Below are 12091 nucleotides of genomic sequence, written 5' to 3' on the forward strand. Positions count from 1 at the left end.
ATCGGTTTTGCACATCGGCGTTAAACTAGACATTGGTCCGATGCCGATGTTGGCATTTTTAGCTAATATCGTTCGATTCCGATACCGATATATCGTGCATCACTAGTTAGGACGTATCTTTGTAGTGACTGGGTGTATTGATACACCATCCAAAGTGTAATTAATAACTTGAACGTGCTCAAAGGGATTTTCTGGGATACACCATCCAAAGTATAATTAATAACTTGAACATGCTCAAAGGGATTTTCAATGTCTACTTTTTTATTTTCATCCATCTACCAATAGGTGCCATTTCTTTGACAGGCATTGAAAAACCTCCCTGGTCTCTGTGGTTGAATCTGTGTTTGAAATTCATGATTTTTTAAATGACTACCTAATCTCTGTACCCCACACATACAATTATCTGTAAGGTCCCTCAGTCGTAGATTGGTAAAAAAATAAAAAGCAGACATTGAAAATCCCTTTCATGTTCAACACTATTATTGCACACAGTGTGAGTTGAGGCAACTTGTGACTTTTTAAGCATATGTAAACTCCTGAATTTATTTAGGCTTGCTTTTAAAAAGGACTTGAATACTTGGCTCAAGACATTTCATGTTTTCATTTTTATTCATTTGTAAACATTCCACTTTGACATTATGGGGTATTGTGTGTAGGACAAGAGAGAAGAGAGGCATGCGCCTGCAGCAGTTACACTCAGTATGGATGACTCAGAAATAAGAAATCATTATTTTTAACACACATTAATTAATATAGTCAGGCAGGCTAAGTTAACTTTTTACAGAATGGCATTACATAATTTGCAATTTTATGTGTGAAACATTGCTACAGCAACATGTTAACACCACATTTTGACGTGAGGAGAAAAACACTTTCACCACCACATGTGAAAATGCAATTCCACATGTGAAAGTGAGATTTTCACGTGAAGTTTTATTACATGTGAAACTGCAAATGTGATTTTGACATGTGATTGTTTTTTACATGTGAAGATGCAATTCCACACGTGAAAGTGAGATTTTTGCCCGTTTAATTTTCTTACATGTTTTAGTTGTATTTATTTAGTTTTATTTATTTTCACCAAAGAAAACATGTGATAGACAACAATACAGATCAAAACAAAACTGGGTGCAGGTGTGGTTGGAAGCCCAAGGGCTTATATGAAAATCATGTGATTGTTTTTTACATGTGAAAATGCTATTCCACATGTGAAAGTAAGATTTTCACATGAGAAAGTTTTTCACATGTAAAACTGCACATTTCACATATGAGGTGTAAACATGTTTTTCTTTTCACATGCGAAAAGGTGGTGTTAACATGTGAACTCTAAATTTAATACATTTGAAAATATGGTTTCATGTGAAACTTCAGCTCAACATGTGAAAACAGCTATTTCACATGTGAAAATGTTTGTTGTTGTTGTTGTTGTTGTAAGGGCAGCCACTCAACCCCCTGCCCAGCCCCCTGCTGATCCACCAAGCCCACTGCCCAGCCACCCAGCACACAGTGCCCATCCAACCAGCCCACTACCCAGCCACCCAGCCCACTGTCCATCCACCCAGCCCACTGCCCAGCCACCCAGCTCACTGTCCATCCACCCAGCCCACTGTCCATCCACCCAGCCCACTGCCCAGCCACACAGCCCACTGTCCATCCACCCAGCCCACTGCCCAGCCACCCAGCCCACTGCCCAGCCACCCCGCCCACTGTCCATCCACCCAGCCCACTGCCCAGCCACCCAGCCCACTGTCCAGCCACCCAGCCCACTGTCCACTGTCCATCCACCCAGCCCACTGCCCAGCCACCCAGCCCACTGTTCATCCACCCAGCCCACTGTCCATCCACCCAGCCCACTGTCCATCCATCCACCCAGCCCACTGCCCAGCCACACAGCCCACTGCCCAGCCACCCAGCCCACTGTCCATCCACCCAGCCCACTGCCCAGCCACCTAGCCCACTGTCCAGCCACCCAGCCCACTGCCCATCCACCCAGCCCACTGCCCAGCCACCCAGCCCACTGCCCATCCACCCAGCCCACTGCCCAGCCACCCAGCCCACTGTCCATCCACCCAGCCCACTGTCCATCCACCCAGCCCACTGTCCAGCCACCCAGCCCACTGTCCATCGATCCAGCTCACTGCCCAGCCATCCTGCCCGTCCACCCAGCCCACTGCCCAGCCACCCAGCCCACTATCCATCCACCCAGCCCACTGCCCAGCCACCCAGCCCACTGCCCATCCACCCAGCCCACCGTCCATCCACCCAGCCCACCGTCCATCCACCCAGCCCACCGCCCAGCCACCCAGCCCACCGTCCATCCACCCAGCCCACCGTCCATCCACCCAGCCCACCGTCCAGCCACCCAGCCCACCATCCAGCCACCCAGCCCACCGTCCATCCACCCAGCCCACCGCCCAGCCACCCAGCCCACCGTCCAGCCACCCAGCCCACCGTCCAGCCACCCAGCCCACCGTCCAGCCACCCAGCCAGCCCACCGTCCAGCCACCCAGCCCACCGTCCATCCACCCAGCCCACTGTCCATCCACCCAGCCCACTGCCCAGTCCACTGCCCATCCACCCAGCCCACTGTCCATCCACCCAGCCCACTGTCCATCCACCCAGCCCACTGTCCATCCACCCAGCCCACTACCCAGCCACCCAGCCCACTGTCCATCGATCCAGCTCACTGCCCAGCCATCCTGCCCGTCCACCCAGCCCACTGCCCAGCCACCCAGCCCACTGTCCATCCACCCAGCCCACTGCCCAGCCACCCAGCCCACCGTCCATCCACCCAGCCCACCGTCCATCCACCCAGCCCACCGCCCAGCCACCCAGCCCACCGTCCATCCACCCAGCCCACCGTCCATCCACCCAGCCCACCGTCCAGCCACCCAGCCCACCGCCCAGCCACCCAGCCCACCGCCCATCCACCCAGCCCACCGTCCATCCACCCAGCCCACCGTCCATCCACCCAGCCCACTGCCCATCCACCCAGCCCACTGCCCAGTCCACTGCCCATCCACCCAGCCCACTGTCCATCCACCCAGCCCACTGTCCATCCACCCAGCCCACTACCCAGCCACCCAGCCCACTGCCCAGCCCACTGCCCATCCACCCAGCCCACTGTCCATCCACCCAGCCCACTGCCCAGCCACCCAGCCCACTGTCCATCCACCCAGCCCACTGTCCATCCACCCAGCCCACTGTCCATCCACCCAGCCCACTGTCCATCCACCCAGCCCACTGTCCATCCACCCAGCCCACTGCCCATCCACCCTGCCCACTGCCCATCCACCCAGCCCACTGCCCATCCACCCAGCCCACTGTCCATCCACCCAGCCCACTACCCAGCCACCCAGCCCTCTGTCCAGCCACCCAGCCCACTGCCCACAGTGCCCAGGTACCCAGCCCACTGCCCTCTACCACCTTGCCTCTCCCTCAGTACCCTGCCCTGCCCCGTGCCCAGCAGGCAGCAGCTGCTGGAGGCTCCACATGCCTGGTGCCAGACTCGTTAATCCAGGGCATTCTGCCATTCTAACAGATCTGGTTACATATTGCACCCTGTGAAAATACACCGTCACACAAAGACACACAAAAGTAGATATTCTCTTTTGTGCATTATCAGCATCTTTCGTGTTGTGTATTATGAATGAAGGCAAAACCAAGATTGCATTACAAAATAATAGTCACTCACTATCTGCATGTTTGAATAACAAGTGCACTCTTGCCACTGTGTGTGTGTGCTTGGAGGTATGCTTGCCCTGCTTTGTGCTGCTGATGACAGGCATGCAGCCCTGGCCATGAGGTAGTGTAGCTAACTCAGCATTGGGTTACCAGAAAACGAAAGGGCCAATCCTACTGAGTAACCGAGAGACCTGCTCCTTTCAAAGCAATATTAGACCCCAGCTTAACATGCTCCTCTAACTATCAACTCTTTAACCCACTAGCACACTTCAAAAAACTATCAACCCCCTTAATATTTACACTACGTTCAGATAAAAGACCATCCTGCACACTGACACAGTGTGTGTGTGTGTCTGTGCATATACTTGTGTTCAAAATATGAAATTGTTACAGTACAACCCGGTGACCTGTCACTTCTACCTACAAGATAGGGCAGTGAATCAAAGAAGAAGAGGAATCTAGAATTTAGAACTTCTACTGTACTACCATCTACTGCCTATTTTGAGAACTTTGGAGAAAAGACACATTGCTGAGGTCATCATTTCCCATTTTCCCTGCACTCTGTCCCACCTCCAGACTGAACTTTCCAAAACTGGAGAAGAAAACGTGGCTCGTGAATTACATAACATGTGACCACTCTTGGATTCAACATCTGTGTGTTGGTCCAGCCAACAAGAAAAAAGAGATAGAAAAGAAAGCAGACAACTAAGAAACATACAATATTTATAGCTGTAGTTTCCGGGACCTTCAAATAACTCAATGCAACAGTATCATCCAAATCCAAACAAGCATGGCCCTTTGTGAGTTTGTTTCTTCCTGGGTGTGCATGTGTTCACGTGTATATTCCGGTCTGTTTATAGCCTCATAGCAAATATTTCAAAAGATTGTACTAAGGAGAAGTAGACAACAGCCTGCTACACTCTGATTGAATAGCATATATACTGTAGTATTCCCTCTCATAACAAATACCTTAATACTAAAGTGATACTCTAGTAGAGTAAAGGTTGTAAACATCATTCCACATAGCAGTAGAAGTGTTCAGTAGTGTGTAAGAGGTACAGTATGTACAGTGTAAAGGAGTGGTTGAAAAATGACAGAATGAGAAGTGTGAAACAGAGGATGATGGCAGATTCCTGCAGCAGCTGCTCCATCCGGACCAGAGCAGCGTAGCAATGTGTAAAGCATAACACTGATGCCCTTCACTGCACCAAGTTGCACCCTCAGATTGAGAACTAGATATATGACCATCTTTCTCCCTTCCCATTCTGATAGGGGGAGGGCAGTACCGCAAGCATGCCTCCACATTCCTCAATGAGTCTGGTTTGTCGATTTCGGTGTTTCAGCATGTGGTTTCTTGTTCTGGGTGCATGTGTGAGTGTCTGGCACAAACCGAACTGCTTATTCTAAAGACACGTACCGAATGACTGACAAAGTATTACGTTTGAACTCAAGATTCCCATACTAGTGTGTGACATTGTTGGAGAGAACCTTGACCCTTACTGTCACTGGGATTTCCTGTCCTGTGTCGTACGCAGACAGGGTAGATAAGTGTGACAGATTTCTGTGTACCGTATAAGTATGTCAGAGCAAAGTTCTGTGTCTCACCTTTGCTCGGTTTCCCAACATGCACCTTGACTGGCAGCTCCTTGCATGAGAGAGATGTCATGTGAGGCATGGGTTCTGGACCAATCCCCTCGTCCACTCGCTCTGCCCCGTCCTCTCGGTGCAGTGTCTGTGAAACAGGGGTCAAAGCTCAGGTCAAGTAGTCAGAGGTTAATATCATGGTCAGAAGTAGTTCGAAGTTTACGGATCTGTAATCTTTCAGCACCTGGACAGCCTTTTCAGACTGTCACACACATTCTACCATAACTCAAAGAGGTAAGAGACAGGGTCACACATAAATTTTTCAAAATCACTGAAATCATTTGAAAATGACGTCTGTTGACCGCATAGGGTGTCATTTTCTCAGAACTTTTTATCTTTTTAACTACAGAACATAGAGAATCACAGTTTTCACATAAAAAATGGCATGGTGCTGGAGATACTGAATATGAGGTTAAAGGTGATGAAGTGCCCCTTTAAGAGATGGAAAGCTGTCATTAGTTAAAGGTTCCCACAAATATGACGGCTGGTCTTTCACAAAATGTTAGAGCTCTTTCACAGTAGCCTATATTGTCTTAAGAGTTACACGTTATGACCATTGACAGTGGGCAATGACACACTAAGCAGGCCTGCAGGTGTCTATCCTGCTTGCTCTGTGATTAGGTACGCTGAAAAGTTGTCAAGAAGACAGCTAGGAGAGAGTAATAGCCACTGCTACTCTAAACACTTGTCTGTACAACTAACCAGCTTCCTGGAAAGGTGAGCCGTTTGAAAAGGACTGTTGTTAGGTGGTCTACTCTTATGTTATTTAAGGACAATTTATCCTGATCGTCTTTACTTGTGTATGCCCAGTAATCTTAATGCTTCAGTAATAATTGACCGGTAAAATGTATTTTCTAGAGTTGTGCAGTTCAAACTGATTGGTCATGGGAATGGCTTGATTTTAAACCGAATGTGTTGTGTCTTTCTTTCCTTTTTGAAGCACTCTCGGTGGTGAGGCTGATGTGTTTAACAGCAGAGGTCATGCAGCACACATGCTCACCCAAGCAGCAACCTAAACACACACAGACAAGCTCTGAAGCCAATTAAGTATGCGTTACAGTGTGCTACTGCCACATCCGCATCGACTCCTGCCAAATCTTCTATTTTTCTTGAGGAAAAGGGGAAATCCTGCTGTTAGGAGAGATGCTAGCTGGATGAGCTGAGGTTTAGAACTGAAACGGGCATGACAGTGGCAAAGGTCCTGGCAGATAATGCCCTGAAACCCCGCTAAGGAGTTCCTCCTGCCTTTTTCCCTGAAGGCTTAAACCCCAAATAAAGTAGAACATTATCTAATAACAAATGTGTGAGTTTTTTCATTGACTTTCTTCTCATCACCCATCACCATAAGTTTATAATTCAATGAATAATTAATATGTGAGTGTGGTTTATATTTCATGTCTGGTTGGGTTAGGGTGACCGTAAAGGCTTCTTCTTCGAACAGTCAGAGAGAGCTTCCTGGTGATTCACCGGAGCTTGAGTCTCTCTCACACAGGGTTGATTTCAGTGTTGAGAAATGTGCTGGCCTGCACTTAACGGAGGCCAAGACCAAAACAACACTAAATACAACCAACCACAATCCTTTGAGCAGGCAGGGTACTTTCCTCTCAGCCACGAGTTTGAACGGCCCTGTGTTTGTCTGCTGTGTGTCTCTGATTTAAACCAATGACAAACAGGCCTTCATAGTGATCCTAAACCTGTGTGCCAATGTGTTCAAATCCAACTGATGGTTTACGGTTCATTTTTCATTTGTAACATTATATTTGGCCTTTTAAGTGTTCTGGACTCTCTTTCTCTGTCAAACACACACGCTAGTGCAGACATGCATACGCACACACACGCACACACACTTTCAGATGTATCTTGAGGTTGTTTTTTTGTAAATTATAATATTCCTGTTCGTCAAAAGCCCCTTAAACTGTCATAACATCATTCCTAACGTTTTGCAATCCATTTTAAAACCAAAGAAAGCTGTATATTTTGTTAACGGGGAAGACGTGGTTTCCTATTCCCACATTGCCGTGTTGACATCCGGTTCTCCAGAGAAGTAAAAGTCATGCTGAATCTACAGGCAGACATTGTGAGTGAATGTTCAGGACTCAGGGGGACGACCAATGGTCGGGGACAACCGACAGGCATGCCCCTGGGGGACCAGTGAAAAACATGTTTGTTTAGTTAAATTAATTCCTTTCAGGTCACTTTCCTTCGAGTTTGTCTCAGCCTGACTTGGAAACGGGGGAAGCACTATAACGTTATCACCCCCTCCCATACTTTTGGAAAAACCCACACAAGTAAAAGGAGCAGGCGTACTACAGTGTTCTTACCGTGTAACAACACTCTATTCTCAATTGGTTATAAATAATGTAGGCCTACAGTGTAACCACAAAACATTTTTCCTTCATATGATCTTCTCATACCAAAGAGGGTACAGAGCTGACCCACAAGATGCATTTGTCAAGGATGTGAAGGCCCTTGTACAACATCACTACCAGAACCAGTGGAGGTTAGACCACTATACCAGAACCCGGACAGTGTTGGGAGCACTGGCACTCACTAACTTTTTTGCTTGTTAGGTATACTACAACTTTGTGTTTTGGATGGCTGCTCAAACTTGGAAGTGGCACAAGACCATTCATATATATATATATATATATATAGCCATCAAGTAAGTGACAACGGGGACAATATATGACCTACCTTATGACAACATGGACACCCAGCCTGACTGGAGTTGAGGGTGGGCGCAGTGATGTAGGTAGGGATGCTAGTGGCAGGAGACAGGGTGGCCAGCGCGCCAGTCCCGCTGCAGCCTCCAGTCCCGGCCTGCTGCTCTCCACAGGTGACCTGCAGGATCTCTTGGATCTGGGTCAGCTCCTGTCTTAGCACCTGTTTCTGGTGAAAGCTGAACGCCGGATGATTGGATGCCATGGTGAAGAGGAGAAGGAACTGCTCCCCCGTTCGTCCATCGTTGAGCTGCAGGCCATAGTTGTTGATGACGCTATCGATATGCGTGAGCGTTCGGAAGAGAACACCCGCCGCATCTCGGTTGTCGGAGTTGAGAAGTGCGAGGGAGATGAGCAGCTTGCTCCTCACGACGTCGTCGGTAATGTTGGTAAGGTTCGAGAGGTCAGCAGGGTTGTTGGCTTTGATCTCGGCGTCCCTGAGGGAGTGATAGTCCTTGCGGGCTAAGTCTTCCAAGCATGACCCGAGGAAGCGTAGTTCGATTGGAACACAGAGGTCCAAAAGCCCACAAAGGAACTCGGCTCTCTGGGCCGAGTTTAATATCGAGAACCAGTGGTAGACCCCTTCCCTTTGAACGGAGCACCGATTTTCAACCATTTTAACACCGACTCACAAATTTAAAATATGTATTATTTTGTTGATAGTAATTAGGCCTAAAAATAATAAAATGGCAAGACTAAAATGAGTCAGCCAAAACTCCATCTAGGCCTACTATAACAAACTTGAGACAAAAGAGTGCAGCAATTCGGGTGCCGGAACAGTTACTTTGTGAACGTGCACCTGGCGCTGGTTATTCCTTTGACAAAAATCGTATTCAATGTATCCAGGACTTGTTGAGTTTTCGGAAACATAAATTGGGCCTACCGCACGCCCGCTTTATTTGTTTACAGGCCAGTCGCAACATTGTTGAAAGATGCATCCAAAACGTTGTTCAGGTGAAAGTCTATAAACAAAAGCATGAGTCTGGGTTTACTGTACTGCGAGGCTCAGCGTAGTGCCAACTCTCCAGTCATCCAGGTTTTCTCTGCCAGCCCCCGGAGGTCCCCACGTCAATTGATTATGGAACAGAGCATGCACATTCCTCCATGAAGTAGATTGAAATGAAAAATACCATATAAGTATTACACAGAGAGATACTTTACTTCCAGTATCAGAGGCGCCACTCTCTGATTTCCCTCTGTAAAACAATACTTTTCGATGGGAATCCGCATGGCATTCGTTGAACTTCTGAGAGCGTCGGCTAATAAACAAGACCATCAACTGTATGTATGAACTGCAGCCAGCTACCTTAGTGTTAAAGTTTAAACGTAAACTCTTTAGTTAAATCCTGTTGGTCGTAAGCATAACAAGTGGCGCATCCAGATTTGTTCCAGAGAAATAACGACAAGGATTATCTTTTCGTTAAACAGTCCGTAGCTTTTTCGAAATGCAATTCAAGGAATACGCCCACTCCCTTCTATTCTGTCATAACCCCGAAATCGAGAAAAACAGCTGTGTGATACATTATCCCAAACTCTGCCAGATAAGCCCATTAACTGAAAAATATCCACTTCGATTGGGTGAACATCTTGTCAGTAATCCCAGCTAATGGTGTGATTGGTCAGAAAAGTATCCGCACTTACACATCTTATTCATATGCGCTCATACATACAACTCTCCGATTTGGTCAACGAGGTACTGTACTTTTTAAAGAGAAAGTCACCCTCTAAAGCCTAGGATTTGAGGAAGTGTACTGTTTTAAAGAAATATGCATATGGCATCCTTTGTCATCAAATATATTTTCAAACTAATATTAGTCAAAGACGAGCAGCAGAAAAGAGAGAGCAGAACAGTGATGAAGTTTGGGAACTTCTGGAATTTCCATTTCCATAGCGTCACTCTGGATGTGTGCATTGTTTGGTGCATGGCCTTTATTTTACAGTAGATCTGTACTCTAGCTTGTTCTGACTATGGTGTAAAAAAAAAAATAGAAATACACTACATGAGAAATACACTACATGACCGAAAGTATGTGGAAACTTTCTCGTCGAATATCATTACTAAATCACGGGCATTAATATGTAGTTAGTTCTCCTTTTGCAGCTATAATAGCCTCCACTCTTCTGGGAAGGCTTTTCGTGACATCAGTGGTTCCCAAACTTTTATAGTCCCGTACCCCTTCAAACATTTAACCTCCAGCTGCATACCCCCTCTAGCATCAGGGTCAGCGCACTCTCAAATGTTGTTTTTTGCCATCCTTGTAAGCCTGCCACACACACACACACACACTATGAGTGTGAGTTTTTGTCCCAACCCGGCTCTTGGGAAGTGAGGGCACAAATAATAATATAATGATAATCAATAATTTTTCTCTTTATTTAGCCCTCTTACATATAAAACCTTATTTGTTCATCAAAAATTGTGAATAACTCACCACAGGATAATAAGAAAGGTATGCTTGAAAGGTTGCACATAACTGCACATAACTCTGCAATGTTGGGTTGTATTGGAGAGAGTCTCAGTCTTAAATAATTTACCTCACACTATCTGTATGTTTAGTTTTCATGCTAGTGAGGGCCGAGAATCCACTCTCACATAGAGTCCACTCTCACACTATCCAGAAATCTGGCAGTGGCTTCTGATTAAATTAAATTGTTACAGAACCGCTTGTTGCAATTTCGATGAGGCTCTCTTGTTCAGATATAAGTGGACTGGAGGCAGAGCATTAAAGGGAAAATGAATCCAGTTGTTTGTGTCGTCCGTTTTGGGAAAGTACCTGCGTAATTGTGCACCGAGAGTTCACAGGGCATTGCTGGACAAAGTTAACCATTTTCACTGTAGTGTCCAAAATGTCTTTCAAGCTGTCAGGCATTCCCTTGGCAGCAAGAGCCTCTCGGTGGATGCTGCAGTGTTCTCAAGTGGTGTCGGGAGCAACTGCTTGCACGCGCATTACCACTCCACTATGTCTCCTTGTCATGGCTTTTGCTCCATCAGTACATACCAACACATCTTGACTGTCCAGTATTTTTTAAATATCCTCTCATGTTGTCCTGATTTGTCCTGACACCAGGAGCTGTGCCAGGCCCCTCCACGTCTGTTGACTCATCCAGCTGTAACGCATATAATTCACTGGCTTGTATGCAAAGCAGTAATTGTTTCAAAACATCTCCTGCCATGTCACTGATGAGTCATGAAACAGTGTTGTTTGATGAAGACATTGTCTGTATAGTTTTTCTTGTCTTTTCCCCCAGCATTGTCCCAGCCATATCCTCAGCAGCAGCAGGAAGAATTAAGTCCTCCACAATAGTATGGGACTTGACTGTCCTAGCCACTTGGTAGCTCATCACATAAGATGCTTCTAGACCCTTCTTATTAATGGTATCTGTTGCTTTTATACATGTCTTACTACTCGAAAGTCACTTTTTTCTCGCTCCAAAAACTCCTGTGGCATATTTTTTCAAATGGTAATTTTTAGTTTCTAAATGTCTGCGATATAAATGTACTGTTTGAAAATGTGAAGAAAAAAAAAGTGATTTTTTTTTTAAATGTAAAAATAAAAATATTTTTAAATATTAATCACATTTTTATTTGGCATACCCCCAACAGCATTGTGCATGCCTCTGGGGGATACCCCAGTTTGGAAACACCTGCACTACATGATGGAACATTGCTGTGGGGACTTGCTTCCATTCAGCCACAAGAGCATTATTGAGGTTGGGCACTGATGTTGGGCAATTAGGCCTGGTTCGCAGTCGGCGTTCCAATTCATCCCAAAGGTGTTTGATGGGGTTGAGGTCAAGGCTCTGTGCAGGCTAGTCTAGTTCTTCCACACTGATCTCGACAAACAATTTCTGTATGAACCTCGCTTTCCCCAAACTGCTGTCACGAAGTTGGAAGCACACAGTCGTCTAGTATGTCATTGTATGCTGTAGCGTTAAGATTTCCCTTCACTGGAACTAAGGGGCCTAGCCCAAACCATAAAAACAGCCCCAGACCATTATTCCTCCTCCACCAAACTTTACAGTTGGCAATATGCATCAGGGCA

General features: G+C 46.5%; 1 protein-coding gene across 1 annotated transcript in view; it reads right to left on the reverse strand.

Moving 5' to 3' along the window:
* Nucleotides 1–9584, reverse strand: part of zcchc14 (zinc finger, CCHC domain containing 14) — a 35747-nt gene extending 26163 nt beyond the window's left edge. Inside the window, exons 1-2 of the mRNA XM_021568425.2 lie at nucleotides 8023–9584; nucleotides 5290–5416 (exon numbers count right to left, since the gene is read on the reverse strand). Coding sequence (XP_021424100.2) covers nucleotides 5290–5416; nucleotides 8023–8664 — 769 coding nt within the window. The 5' untranslated portion in view covers nucleotides 8665–9584. The remainder of the gene's footprint in view (nucleotides 1–5289; nucleotides 5417–8022) is intronic.
* Nucleotides 9585–12091: the final 2507 nt, after the last annotated feature.

Source organism: Oncorhynchus mykiss, chromosome 2 (genome assembly GCF_013265735.2).
Source record: "Oncorhynchus mykiss isolate Arlee chromosome 2, USDA_OmykA_1.1, whole genome shotgun sequence".
Lineage (NCBI taxonomy): Eukaryota > Metazoa > Chordata > Actinopteri > Salmoniformes > Salmonidae > Oncorhynchus > Oncorhynchus mykiss.